The sequence below is a fragment of the Sus scrofa genome, chromosome 1 (genome assembly GCF_054392235.1).
Source record: "Sus scrofa isolate SSC_HxYL_T2T_F1_AM1 chromosome 1, Sscrofa_HxYL_maternal_Yorkshire_Landrace_v2.0, whole genome shotgun sequence".
In the NCBI taxonomy this organism is placed as follows: domain Eukaryota; kingdom Metazoa; phylum Chordata; class Mammalia; order Artiodactyla; family Suidae; genus Sus; species Sus scrofa.
In genome coordinates, this window is record NC_139383.1 from 3,086,159 (window position 1) to 3,101,073 (window position 14,915).

At 46.9% G+C, this 14,915-nt stretch overlaps 1 protein-coding gene and 1 non-coding gene across 11 annotated transcripts in view; both read left to right on the forward strand.

Moving 5' to 3' along the window:
• Positions 1 to 14,915, forward strand: part of PDE10A (phosphodiesterase 10A) — a 568,650-nt gene that overhangs the window by 234,075 nt on the left and 319,660 nt on the right. For 9 of the 10 annotated variants that reach the window (XM_085021693.1, XM_085021749.1, XM_085021775.1 and 6 more), the window contains one exon: positions 11,804 to 11,938. The exons of the other annotated variant lie outside the window; for it this stretch is intronic. In XM_085021693.1, coding sequence (XP_084877819.1) covers positions 11,890 to 11,938 — 49 coding nt within the window. In that variant the 5' untranslated portion in view covers positions 11,804 to 11,889. The remainder of the gene's footprint in view (positions 1 to 11,803; positions 11,939 to 14,915) is intronic. 10 annotated transcript variants of the gene reach the window in all.
• On the forward strand, positions 4,033 to 4,135 carry LOC146405878 (U6 spliceosomal RNA). The gene has a single exon (XR_014832519.1). It is a non-coding gene; the product is annotated as a U6 spliceosomal RNA (small nuclear RNA).

Sequence of the window (14,915 nt, forward strand, 5' to 3'; positions counted from 1 at the left end):
ATTTTAGCACCAGTAGCTTGTTGCTAGAGGTGGCAAGATTGTAATCAGTAGTCCTCAGAGGAAATTTTTAGCAGCTGTAGGAATTTTATTAGAGCCTTAGCTTCTATTAATTTATTTATCTGTCTTTTTTATGTAGACTGTACTCATTTTATGTCATTGAAAACATTACAATCAATGAAGTAATTAAAAGAAGGAGCAGAAAAATGTATAAGATGGGTGATATCTGGGACCTTTGACTCTATAAAGGGGGTTCTCATGCTTACCAGGTGGAAGGGACAAAGACCCTGTCACGTGTGAGTGAGTGTGGTAGCAAGGTCAGTGCATGCCCCTGTCCTGTTTACGTTTCCTACGGAGGAACTGTTTACCAGAAAAAGCATCTGGATTCGATTGCTTTTTAATTCATGGTGGACCACTGATGGAGTCTGGAACCACTTATGACGTCAGAGACCGTAAGTGGCACTTAGAGTATGGACAGGAAATAGGAATGACAGCAAAGCCTCTGCAGAGCAGTTGAGGAGTTCAGATCCACCATCCTTCCTAGACAGTTCATCTGGGTCTTAACTCATACCCCCAAATGTCATTTTCCTTGAAGAAATAAAAAGCAGTACGGTGTGTTCAAGTTACAAAGTAATGACTTGGACTGGGGATGAAATCGTTTCTTACCTAACACGTAAATATTTTTGAACTCTACTTTCCTAGTTCAAGGTTCAGGGGAAATGATGAAATGCATTACATCATAAACCCTTCACGCTGGAAGTTGGTCTCAGTGGGGGCAAGAAAGCCCTGATGACTGCCCTTCTGTCTCACCCGCCAAGGACCCAGTTCTAATCCCAGGGGTACAAGACAGCACATTTTGTTTTTGAGTAGCTCAATTTGAATTAGAAAGCCCTTTATAATGAGTCAGTCTTTCTCTCCATTTATTCTTTTTAATCCTCTCCATTTAAAAACGTCTAATATATTTTGCTGTTCCTTACGACGTTCTTGATTTCTAAGACTACGGAAGTCTCCGATTTATGATTTCAGCTTACGATTTTTTAACTTTAAAATCATGCAAAAGCGATATCCATTCAGTAGCAACAGCACTCCACGTTTTGAGTTTTGATCTTTTCCAGGGTAGTGACATGTGGTGTGATCCTCTCCCAATGCTGACCAGTGGCAGCAAGCTGCAGCTCCCATTCGGCCCCATGATCAGGAGGGTGCACAGCCAGTACGCTTAGAACCATCCTGTTTTTCACTTTCAGTAGAGTACTCAACAACTTGCAGAAGATATTTGTAAAACGGCTTTGAGTTAGGCGATTTTGCCCAGCTGTGAGCTAAGGAAGTTGTTCTGAGTATGTTTAAGGCAGGCTAGGCCAAGCCATGATGTCCAGTAGGTTAGGTGCATTAAATACGCTTTCAAGTTAATGGTTTTGTCCCCTTATGATGGGTTCAGCAGGGCGGAGCTCCGTCATAGTTGAGGAAGATCTCCAGACACGGAGAACCACGCATAGTCTCCTGTGATTGCTGTTTACCAATTTCAGGACTCTGACCGTGCACAGCCAAGGACCTCAGGCCTTGGAACTGAGACGATACTGCGTCAGTGGCCTGGCCAGACAGAGGATTGGTTGGGACAGGCCTCCACTTCTTGAGACTGGACTCACATTATTCATCCTAAAATTGTATTACAGCTCCTACCTCTTAGCAGTCGCATCAGATGGGCTAACTGAGTTTCTGTGACGCTCACTCCTGCCATGCACCTGCCTTGCTCACCCTCGTGAGCTCAGTGTGTTGAGATCACAGTTGTTGGTTAGAGCGGTGGCATCTGCATTATTTGCTCCTTGTAAATATTCCTCATGCCTGAGCCAGTTAGGGCACCCGGATTCCATTTTTTTCTCTTGGATAACTTTTATCTTCCTTTCAATTAGTATGAGCGTTTTTTCCTATGCTTTGTGTTTTTGCTATACCTTAGTCTTTTGTGTTTTTTTTTTCTCCCAGGGGCACTAACAGATTTCTCGCCGCTAACCATACAGTTTCCAAATTTATTCCAAACACGTTTAAAGTACTCTATGAGCTCCACCGGTCATTTCCCTCGGAGCACTCTCCCACCACCTGCAGCTCTGCACCACTTGAAGGCTTACATCTGCTGCACCCCTGTTCTCCTGGGGGTTCCTATCATCGCTATCCTGGGAGTCCCACTATCTCACATTGCTCTTTTTCTTGGTTTGTTCCCTCACTTTGTTAGAGCTTATCATCAGGTGACGTTCTGACCTGAGAGGTGTTTTTGAGAGTGTCTAAGTCTGAAGATATCTTTATTCCTCCCTCCATGATGTTTTCAACGGGTACAGAATTCTGGGTGGAAACCCCCTTTTTCACTGTCCTCTACTGCCGGTGATGTTCTTTAGGAGGGAACACCATTCTCCTTCCCTTTTCTTTGGGGCCCCTTTCCTTCTCTGAGACTCTTAGGCTCTGTTCTGCCTCTCCACTGATGATACATTTCACAGTGACTTGTCCTGGTCTCTTTATATTTTGTGTCCTAGGCTTGTGACATCTAAGTACAGAGATTTACATGCTTCAGTCCTGGGTTATTTTCCTGTATTATTTATCTGACAATTCCTTCTCTTCTATTGCTATTGTAATTGTTTCTGTATTGAATTAATCCTTGTGTTTTCTTTATTACTATTATTTTTAATATTTATTTCCCCAATACAATTTTTGGGGGTGACCCAGTGACACATACATGTACACATTCTATTTTTGCACATTATCATGCTCCATCATAAGTGACTAGACATAGTTCCCAGTGCTTCATACCAGGATCTCATTGCTAATCCAATCCTTGTATTTTCTTATCTTTTTTCTTCTTTTGGTGTTTTTGAATTTTTGCTCAACTTTTTGGGAAGGTTCTTCAGTTATATCCCTGAAATTCTCCACTGATTTTTACAGGTTTTAATATTCTATTTTTAATTTCCAAAAAATCTTTACTGTTCTCCAGTTAGTCCTTTTATAGCATTCCTTTCCATGAATGTAATGTATTTCCTTCTCTCTCTGAGAATATTATAGTGTTAAGAATTTTTCTCCCCTGTGTGGTCTCTTTCTAAGATTCTTTTGGCTGTTTATCATTTTAGGAGATTCCCTTGATGTTGTATTATCTTCGATCAGCCTTTGCTATTGAAGAGGGAGGCACTAAACACAAATTGGAAGGTCTAGTGCAGTGTGGAGGAGAGTTAGGGATTGTGGCCTGAAGAGCTTGCTGTCGTGTCTGCTGTCGTATCTGCATGGGGAGACTTCTGCAAATGTCAGGACCAATAGGTCTTTTCTTTGGTACAGAGGAAAGTACCAAAAAGTCTTTTCTTTTTTTTTCTACTGGGAAAAGCCCTCCTATCTCCTGTCAGGGCAGGGGTGGGGGCAGGAGTATATGCCTGGAGGCACACACTCTGGCGGGAGGATGGGAGGAGGCAGTTGCGGCAATGGGGGGTGCGCCTTGCTGTCCGAAATGCTGGTTGTCACTGTGCTCCTGTTGGCCTCGAGCTTCAGCTCTGCCCTCCTGTGTGTGCGGTGCTCCGAGTCTTCTGCCCAGACAGTGTGTCTTCCTCCCAGTCCCTCTGGTTTAGTTTCTCCCAAGAATAAATCCTTTGTTTCTTCCAGGGATGGGAAGTGTCTGAGGGTATAGACTCTCCATGTACAGGCTTTCAAACTACCCTTCCTGGTTTAAGTCAAAATCTAAACTATTTGGGATGTGTCCTTATCACAGCTTCCATCTATAAATTATGGAAAATGACAAGAGGACCTAAAAATCTTGCTGTGTCCCCACTGGCTTGGTATTGAGAGTGGGAAAGATTTTGTGAGTCAGAGTCAGAACCTTAAGGAAAAGCTTTACTGAGGGTCCAGGAGGCGGAGATGGGCTTAAATAGTGACAAACTCTTGGCGGGCCCAAGATAAGTACAATGAACCCCCACTCAGGAAGTGAGAACACTCATTCCTCTGAGTATACCATAAACAGTTTTACTTTCATATATTTATGTTTATGCATTTCTTTCAAAGATTTTTGTCTCATTTCTTCTTTTGGTACAACATATACTGAAATTAGAACTATACAGAGAAGATTAGCATGGCCCCTATGTAAGGATGACAAATTCATGCTATGTTTCACACTTAAAAAAAATTAACTCAAAATTGACTAAAGATCAAAACATATGAGCTAAAACTATAAAACTCTTAGAATATAAGGGGGAAAAGCTTTATGAGACTGGATTTGCAATTATTTCCTGGATATGACATCAAAAGCAGAGACAACAATGACAAAGGGATAAGTTGGAACCTTGGTGGCTCAGCAGGTGAAGCATCCGGTGTTGTCACTTCCATGGCGAGGACTCCATCCCTGGCCCAGGAACTTCCACATGCCGCGGGTGAGGGCAAAACAAAAGGGGTACGTTGGACTTCATCCAAAATAAAACACCGAATTTTAATTTGGGGCACAATAAACATAGTGAAAAGGCAGCTCATAGAATGAGACAAAATATTTGGAAAGCAAATATATCTCATTGCTATCCAGGCTGTATAAAGCACTCTTGCAACTTAACAACAACAAAATAACAATCTGATTAAAAACTGGGCAAAGGACTTGAACACACATTTCTCCTAAGAAGACATGCAGATGTTCAATAAGCACATGAAAAGATACTTAATATCACTAAGCTTTAGGAAAATACAAATCAAACTACAGTGAACTACTACTTCCACTCATTAGAGCTTTTCATTTAAAAGAGGGGGAAAAAAAGAAAATAACCATTGCTGGTGAGGCTGTGGAATTATGGGATCCTATGCCATGTTGATGGGAATGTAAAAATGATGCAGCAGCCATGGAGAATAGTATGGTGATTCCTCAAAAAATTAAATATAGAATTATCATATAATCCAGCAATTCCACTTCTGGAAATACACCCTAAAGCTGGGAAAGCAGGAATTCAAAGAGATAGTTATATATCCGTATCCCCGGCAGCATGATTCACAATTGCCCAAAGGTAGAAGCAACCCAGTATCCATCAGGGGATGAAGGGATATATGAATTTGGTCTGTCTACACAGTGGAGTATCACTCAGCCTTCGGGAGGAAGGAATTTGCACATACTAACTACAGCGTGGGCGAAGCCTGGGCGTGATGTCAAGTGAGATAAGCAAGTTGCAAGAGGACACATACTGTGTGGCTCCACTTATGTAATGTTCCTGGAGTAGCTGAGTCCACAGAGATAGCAAGCAGAATGGTGGTTTCCAGGGCTCGGGAGAAAAGAATGGGGAAGTAGTTTTTAATGGGCACGGGGTTTCACTTTGAGAAGTTGAAAGGAGTGTTGGAGACGGATGGTGGCAATGTCTGCAAAACAGTATCAATGTACTTAATGCCACAGAACCCAACACTTTAAAGCGGTTAAAATGATAACATTTTATTATGCGTATGTATCACAATTGCAACATTTCGTAAAAACCGAGAATAGCTATTGAAGAGAAAAAAGTTGCGTTCACAGATATTCCATTTCACTAAAACATGCAAAACCATCTCGAGTGCCTTCTCTGACTCTTCCTCATTCTCTTTGTCTTCACCCATCTCCTTCCTTCCAAAGGCAGAGGAAGAGCGCTGTCCTCTCTCCTCCAATGAGGCATAACCCTTATTCCTTCATCCAGTGCCTCGCACCGTGGTCAGGCCCGGTGCCCTGGTTGTCTTGTCCCTAAACGTGGGTCCCTGTCACCATCAGCTGCTTCTTCCCTTTCTAAAGCTGAGCTCCAGGGGCTCCACTGGCCTGAGGAAAGTCTCGGCATGCTCTCCATGTGGGCCCCTCTCCTGTCTCTTCCACACGGCAGCTCCCTGCCCGGAACGCGGCTCAAACTCTTCACGGGTCATTGATGTCTCCAAATCCAGGATCTTCTTCTCAGACCTAATCCTCTGAGACCTGCTCACAGCAGATGCTAGCATTGCTTCCACCCTCTCATAGAAGGTCAGGGGCTCCCTCGACGTCAGATCCTGCGCATCAGAACCCACCCCTGGGTGTCCCCTGGCTCGCATTCCATGCCCGAAGCACCCTCTCTCCCTGCCTGAACCTGCAGTGTGCATGAGCTCCTTCAGAAAATAAAAGGAAGGGGCTGCCCTTAAGCAACTGTACTGTGAATGTCGCAGACCAGAGCAGTTGGGAATCATCATAAATCGTATGGGTGTGGGGATTCACATGCCAGGCCTCGGGGCTCCACTGTCTGAAGGACTCCCTGACCCTCGGTAAGTGCAGGCTACAGGGCTGGCACCTGGGCTCCTGGGGCTGGTCTGTCCCGACTGAGAACGACGCGGTGGCCTTTCTGTCAGGACTCTGCCATGGCCATGGTTTGTCTTCAGTGTGTGACGTTGCTGCGTGGTCTAGGCTCTATGCAGAGGCCTGCCGTGGGCAGCTCGCCTCCCAGGGATGGCAGAAGAAGGGGACAACTGACCGCTCCCGTGGGACAGGGGCAGGTCAGGGCCCGCACTTGGCTGCAGTAACTTGAGTGGTTCCACAGCAGAGGCCATGGAGGCTGGGATTTAGGTTCGAGCCCCATGCTTTTCCAAACTGCTGAGCCCAGCTCCCAGAGGAGGAAGCGCCCCACCCTGGTCTTGGAGCTGCTGCTCATCCTCCGCTTTGTGTCCGGCAGCTTTACGCCGTCCTCTCGCCTGGGCCTTGACCCGTCTGACTGGCCTTCCACACCGCCGCCCTCCCACTCTGAAGGGGGCCTAGTGTGCGTGTGCACATGTGCACAAGCGTGTGCCCTTTCCGCCTCTCCCCGTCTTCTCCCCTTCGCCCCCTGGACTCTGTGATTCCTGCACACGTCCTTCTGCCGGAGCACGCGGTCTTCTCGCGGCCCCAGAACACAGCGTTCCTGGGCTCTGCCGAAGGGCGGCTCGCTGGAGGGAAGAAGGGCTGGGCTTTGAAATGGGTTTGGCACACGTGCAGCTTCTGTTGGCCGATTTTCAGTGTTGTATCCAGCATATGGCTTAGGACTAATGTTTTTCATCTTATTATTAAAAATCTTTAAATCCTTACTTTCATCTGTACAAAAACGTAAGTACTTATCTCAGAAGCTTTTTAAGTCTGTATGTTTCTCAGCCCCACTGGTTTTGAGTATGAATGAGGACGCAGCACTGGCTCAGGCACGTAAAGGCACGTGAGTGTCACCAGCTCCCGGCCCCGGCACTTGCCGAGGTGACATTTTGCTCCATCTCATTCTCTCTCCACTGTCCACAGTCAGCTGCCAGCTTTTGCAGCTGGGGGCCCCACCACGGCCCCTGGCCCACGTGTAGCCCAGGGCCCCTGCCAAGGGCCCGGCTTGCTGGTCCAGCCCCAGGGCTCCCAGTTCACACAGGTCTGCTCATCAGAGCTTTTCAAGGAAGACCAGTCGCCCCTGGGTGTTGCTGGCCTGCCCGAGGGGCTGGGCATGCACAGAAGGGCCAACACACACTTCCTCTGTGCCCGTCACTTTGACTGTGGAACGGTCACTCCGACAGCCCTAGATCTGGGGCTGAGTCCAGGTGGGCAGCGCAGACTCCTGTTTCATTAGTGCGTGAATTCATGGATTTCTCTCAAGGGTCCCAAGGGTCCCCTTTGTGATTTAGTTCCTGTTTGCCCGGGTCTGACAACAGCCTGTTTGTTCCTGAAACTCCGTCCTGGACACTGTTCCAGTTCCAGGCAGGGAGAGTCCCGGTCAGCGCAGGGTGCCGCCCGCCGCACCTGTCCCGGCTCTTCTTGAGAAGTTGCACTTCCTACCGAGCTTGGATGTCCTTCACCCACAGTCTTCATGGCGGAGGGGAAGCTGCTATCCGTTCCCTTTATTTACTTATCTATTTCTGTCTTTTTAGGGCCCCACCCACGGCATGTGGACGTTCCCAGGCAAGGGGTCAAATAGGAGCTGCGGCCGCAAGTCTACACCACAGCCACAGCCACATGGGATCCAAGTCGTGTCTGCAACTTAACACCATAGCTCACGGCAACTCCAGATCCTTAACCCACTGAGCGAGGCTGGGGCTCGAACCCCCAGCCTCATGGATACTGGTCAGGCTTGTTACTGCTGAGCCTCGATGGGAACTCCATCCCTTTATTTTAGAAAGAAGCTTTGGCTCTAGTCCTGCAGACACAGATCATTAGCGTGTCCTGAAACTTTAAAGGACTATGCATGATCCGCCACACAGAGCTAGAGGCTGGAGAGCTCAGGAGAGACAAACTGCGGCCACCCCCGCCTCCGGCCCCCCTGCCTGGGGACTCCTGGCACTTCTCGGGCTCTAGGCAGACTGGGGGCAGCCGGGAGGAGGCAGGATTCATAGCCTCCGTCAAGGATGTGATGAACGTGCCAGACACGAGGCCTGGGACGCGACTGATCCAGGGCCACTGGGGAAATGTCAACACTAACACGGCACCCGACTCCAGCATCTGCTCCATTTGGGGTTTTTGTTTCCGCACAACTCTGATTACTTGAAACGTTAGGCTGATGGTTTCACCGTATGTACGTAGATCACAATTTTCCAAGTGCTCTGTTCAAATATGGGCCGCTTCGGAGTCGATTAAACTTTCGTTAAGCTGTTTTAAAATAAGTCATAGTCTTATGGGACATTTTAATCCAAAATATTTATTGCATATCGAAAGCCATCCTCTCACCAATAAAACATTCCAGAATCTATACACAGGACTTAGGAATTACTTACGAACGATTGTCACCTGATTTTTCACTTCAGACCTCTGTGACCCCGGCTTTCTCGTTCGTTATGTATACATGAAGGGTAAGAACGCAGCCCAGAGGCCCAGGAACACCAGTTTATAGTTACACGCACCCAAACGTACCTGGGAGTCTGCTTTCCCGCACTCCCTGCCCTGCTGTCGACGGCAGGCAGAGGACCGGATGCGGCATTTGAAAGGCCTGATGTCCGGCGCGCTTCTGGTCTGGTTTGCTCTGACGAGCTTGGTCCTCACCCGCCCTCCGCTCCGCTCCTCCGTCCTTGCCTTTTTCCCGACACGCACGGCGCCCAGCTTTTCTGCCAGTGATGTTCAGGGGTCCCGGCCCAAGAATCCTTCTTAATGAGAGCAGACTCCTGGGCCCCTATGAAAAGAGGCTAGGGTGAGCCCCACACCCCCACTTGACATTTCTGATTTAACCCATGTCACCTCTGACCTCAGCACACTGCCATTTCTCCCAGTGAGAACAAGGACGCTCTCAGAGTTCCCACTGTGGCTCAGAGAGTTAGGAACCTGACAGAGTCTCTGTGAGGATGCGGGTTCAATCCCTGGCCTTGCTTAGTAGGTTAAGGATCTGATATTGTCACAAACTGTGCTGTAGGTCACGGATGCAGCCCAGATTTGGCGTTTGCTATGGCTGTGGTGTAGGCTGGCAGCTGCTGTTCTGATTTGTTGCCTGGCCTGGGAGCCTCCATGTGACTCAGGTAAGTATGGTAAGAAAGAAAAGAAAAGAACAATACCCGCTCGATGCGTGGCCAGTCACTGGAGGATTTTCCCACCTGTGCCGCACTCTGGCCACATCAGCCTTTCTCTGCTCCGTGAACTCACATCTCGGTGCTTTGGGGGCAGGAGGTGTGCTAGGAAGGTGTAGTTTATCCAGATCTGGACACAAAGGGCACTCTTGATTTGCTCTTTCGTGGTTTTATTGCAACACTGGGCCCCTGAGGGCGTGGATGTCAAAAAGTAATCTCGGAAATTCCTGTCATGGCTCAGCGGTTAATGAACCCGACTAGTATCCATGAGGATGCGGGTTCAATCCTTGGCCTTGCTCGGTGGGTTAAAGATCCGGCATTGCTGTGAGCTGTGGTGTGGGTCACAGATGTGGCTGAGATCCCACGTGGCTGTGGTGTACACCCGTGGCTGCAGCTCCTATTCAGCCCTTAGCCTGGGAACTTCCATATGCTGTGAGTGTAGCCCTAAAAAGGCAAAAAATAAAAAGTAAAAAAAAAAGTCATCTCAAGCCTGGTTAACCAGGACAGCATTCACAGGCACAGCTCTTTCCTTTGGATATAGCCAGGGCCATGGGCAATTGCCACTGGATCAGAAAGCCTTTCAGATTGCAAATGCGAGAGATGAATCCACACGTTCTTATTTGTTTTCAAGAAAATGTAAAAAACTTGTTATTATTTAAAATCACATTTACTGCAACAGGTTACTTTCAATAGCAGAAGAGCTGTAGTTGCAAACTGACTCAAGCCTCTTTGATGTTTTTTGAAACCCACAGGCTCTTAGTGGAAGAGGCCCCGGTGGTTAGAGCTGGGTGAAGGGTACAGGGCACTTTCCTGTCTCCCTGCTCCCTGGGTACCCCATGGGTGCAGTAAGGCACAGACAGGCCTTTGTTCAGCAGCACGCACACAGACACACATGCTGGCCCAAAAACACTGAAAGACGAATTGTCTGCCTGTGATTAGAGACCGCCAGGAGTGAGGGCACTGCTCACTGTCCTTTTAGGCATTCTGCTCTGGCCTCTCATGAGACGGTCCCTCAGGAAAAGTCGGTGCTGTTCTAGCAGCAGCGTCCAGCTCACCTTTGAGTCCCACCAGATATGAGGCCCCTCCACATGCAGCTTCCAGACCTGGAAAGAACTGCTAGTGTCTTTTACCTGCTTTGTAGCAACATTCAGAGGCCAGGATTTTCTAACCAGTTCATTCTTCTTAAATTCCATTCATTTCACCCCTGAAAGACCGTTTCTATACCCATTATTCTGATTACAAACCCTCTAGTGTGACCAGCAATAAAGACAGTTGAATCTAGGAGTTCCCTTCAGGGCTCAGTGGTTAACGAACCTGAGTAGGATCCATGAGGATTCAGGTTCGATCCCTGTCCTCGCTCGTGGGTTAAGGATCTGGCATTGTGAGCTGTGGTGTAGGTCGCAGACACGGCTCGGATCCCACGTTGCTGTGGCTCTGGTGTAGGCTGGCAGCTGTAGCTCCGATTAGACACCTAGCCTGGGAACTTCCATATGCTGTGGGTGCAGCTCTAAAAGGCAAAAAAAAAAAAAAAAAAAAAAAAGACAGTTGAATCTACAGTGACTCCTGCAGAGTATGAGATTTGATGTTTCTCTCACATATGAAACACTTCTGAAGTGCATCATTGATCAAGGCGCTCAAATGTTAATAACTGCTTACCCCTTGGATGTGGACTGAAACTAACAACTCAGGTATCACACTGTCTATAGTCGAGAAGGTTAAAGTGAATCTCAGATAAGAGAACACCAATATCACTGTGTCACAAAAATGCGTTTAAGACTCAGGTCTGATGAAGGAACAGCACAATTCCTGGGTTGTTCTTAAGCGGTTTGTATCTAAGCTGAACATAGGTCGGTGCTGTGTTAAACGAGCAAGTCAGTCTAGCTCTTGGCCCTGCACATTCCCTCTAGACCTCATCTCACCTCCCAACCCACCAAGACACACACATACTCACATTTTTTACATTTTGGTTCCTCTTGGAGGAGGTCGGCAGTGCAGGCTGACCTAGAAGCCCCTTAAGAAAATCAGCCAAGTCAAGTCTAACTCTTGAAGCCACTTTCAGATGGCTCACTCTCAGAGTCCACTGGGCAAGGCCAGAAGCATGATATTCTAGCCAGTGTAAGTCTCTGATCATCACAGCTTTGAATCCCTAGCTTGGAGCCACATTTGTGTGTGCGTTTGCATATGCTCCCACATCAAGGGGCGGCTCCAGTCCTGGTCACTTTCTTATCTCTGTAAATGACCTGCCTGTGATTGGAGACTTGGAGAGCTCCCCTCCTGATAGCAACGGTACCTTTCAGTGGGAGTTGACATTAATACAATGTCCTATTGTTTTCTCCAGCCAGCCGTCTCCCCTTCACACTTAAAAGTGGGAGCAAAGGACCTGCTTTGCTGACCCTGAGAAGCAAGACAGACACCCAGGAACAGATGAGCAATGACCCGGCAGAAGGCAGCCTGGACTCCTGCAACGCAACAGGTACAAAGACAGCCCCACCAGGACACCCGCTCTGCCTTCGGTCTGTCTCCACCTTCCCTGATATTCCCTTCGTGGACGGTGGCCAGAAACTGTCCACGACTGAGAGTTGAGGATTGTCAGTCTCAGAATAGTTCCCAGGAATACAGAGACATGTGTTTTCTGAAACACCTGTATGGCTTTTTTTCTTGTTCATTTATTTTTTCTCTGTTTGAGGGTTTATTTGACCAGTGGCCTTGCTCTTTATCTCTTTTGTTTTTTGAAGTTGGGTCAGGCCTCTCCTGACCGTGAGATGCAGGATCTCGGAGCTGAGGGCCAGAGGGGAGACAGATGGTATGTGGACTCAGCACACCACTTGAGCTCTAGAGAAAGAAATGCCAGACAACTGCTGAGAAATGAGCCCTGCAGCCTCTAGAACTTGGGGAGTGACCATGCCAGCAACAGTGACTGAGAGGAGGGGACCAGGTATACGGTGGCCCAGAGACCAAGAGGAGGAAGCGGTTCAGGGAAAAAGGAAGCAGCGGCGACAGAGGCCCCGAGAACTGATGCAGGCCTTGGCAGTGTGCATTCCACTTGGACCTCGGGGAGAGCTGGTCAGTGCAGGGGCAGGAGGAAGGCCTGAGAGGGACCCCAGGGCAGGATGGGAGGGGGAGGAGGGGAGGGAGGCAGCAGCATGGAGAGTTCTAGCAGCGAGTTTATTTGATAGAACAAGGAAGTAGGATAAGCTGACATGCGGCAAGGCAGGTTGAACCCTGTTGGTAGCAAACAGGATCATTGTAGGAGTTTCTGCTGTGGCTCAGCGGTAATGAACCCGACTAGTAACCCTGAGGATGCAGGTTCAATCCCTGGCCTTACTCAGCAGGTTAAGGATCCAGCAATGCTGTGAGCTTGGCATAGGTCACAGATGTGGCTCAGATCCCGAGTTGCTGTGGCTGTGGCTATGGCATAGGCCTGCAGTTACAGCTCCGATTCAACTCCTAGAGCAGGAATTTCCATAGGCCGCAGGCATGGCCCTAAAAAAACTACACACACACACACACACACACACACACACACACTGTGTGTGTATGGATATGTATTTAATCATTCCATAGCCAGGTAGAGACTTTCTCTTATCTGTAGAAGTCTCCAGAGCAAAATCAGTACCTTCCTTTTCAGTCTTAATCATAGAAAAAAGGCTGCTTATCCCTTAAGAGACCTTAAGGGAAAACAATGCCAGGAAGCTGCAGACAGACAGACACATGCACACACACACACACACACACACACATTCAATTCCAATATCCATGTCAAAGGCTGAAACAAATAACAGCATCTTTATGTTATTGGGTAGCCACTTGCCCTATGTGGCTATTGTAATTTAAATTTATTAAAATGGATCCGCCTACCACAGTAATGAAAATAAAAACACAAATAAACAAATGGGACCTAATTAAACTTAAAAGCTTTTGTACAGCAAAGAAAACCATTTTAAAAAATAAAAGACAACCCACAGAATGGGAGAAATTTTTTTCAAATAAAGTGACCAACAGGGTATTAATCTCTATATTATATAAACATCTCATACATCTTTGTATGTGTTTGCATATATATATATATATATATATATATATATATATATATATATATATATATAGAGAGAGAGAGAGAGAGAGAGAGAGAGAGAGAGAGAGACATTTCTCCAAAGAATACAGGCAGGTGGTCAAAAAAACCTGAAAGGATGCTCAACATCACTAATCAGTAGAGAAATGCAAATCAAAACAACAATGAAGTATCACTTCACACCAGTCAGAATGGCCACCATCAAAAAGTCTATAAACAATAAATGCTGGAGAGGATGTGGAGAAAAGGAACCCTCCTACACTACTGGTGGGAATGTAGGTTGATGCACCCATTATGGAGAGCATCATGGAGGTACCTTAAAAAACTAAATATAGAACTACCATATGATCCTGCAATTCCACTCCTGGGCATATATCCAGAGAAAACTATAATTTGAAAAGATACATGCATCCTAGTGTTCATTGCAGCATTAATTTACACTAGCCAAGACATGGCAGCAAACAAGTGCCCATCAACAGAGAAATGGATAAAGAAGATGTGATACATATATATGATGGAATATTACTTGGCCGTAAAGTAGAATGAAATAATGCCATTTGCAGCAACATGGGTGGACCGAGAGATTACCGTACTAAGTGAAGTAGGTCAGACAGAAAAAGACATATGAGATCACTAATATGTGGAATCTAGTAAAAAATGGTACGAAAGAACTTACTCCCCAAACAGAAACAGACTCAACTCAGACTTAGGGTTACCAAAGGGGAAACGGGGGCGGTGATGGATTGGGAGGTTGGGATCAGCTTATACACACCACTGTGTACAAAATCAGTCAATACCAAGGACCTACTGTATAGCTCCGGGAAATGTATTCCATACCCTGTGATAGCCTGGATGGGGAAAGAGTCTGAAAAGAACGATATATGTGTATGTGTGGCTGATGCGCTCTGCTGGACATCTAAAACGAACACAGCATTGTAAGTCACCCCTACTCCAGTAAGGTTTGTTGAACATTCAGTGAAGTTAAAGATGCAGTTTCTCAGCACCGCATTGCAAGGGCTCAATAGCCACATGGGAGTGGCTGCTTAGGGAAGAGCATCTACGTGGGCTCTTTCCGCAGTGGCACTCTGTTGGACAGCCTGCCGTGAGTCCGAAAGGAAAGGATAGTTTCCAGAAAGATGAGCATAGAAGAAAGGAGTTGTTGGCGAAGAGAGCAAGACAAACCGAGAAGGGTTTCGTCCATCCTGAGTAAATTAAGGAACACAGTGAAAGCAAGACCATGTATTTGAAGACTTAAGAGATACTAAATCATAGTTGGCCCGGGAGAAGTGAAGAGTTGAACTCCAAATCAACAGTTACGAGCTGGAGTTTATTGTAAGAGAAAAATCAAACACAAAAAATCAGTAAAAACATAGTAAAG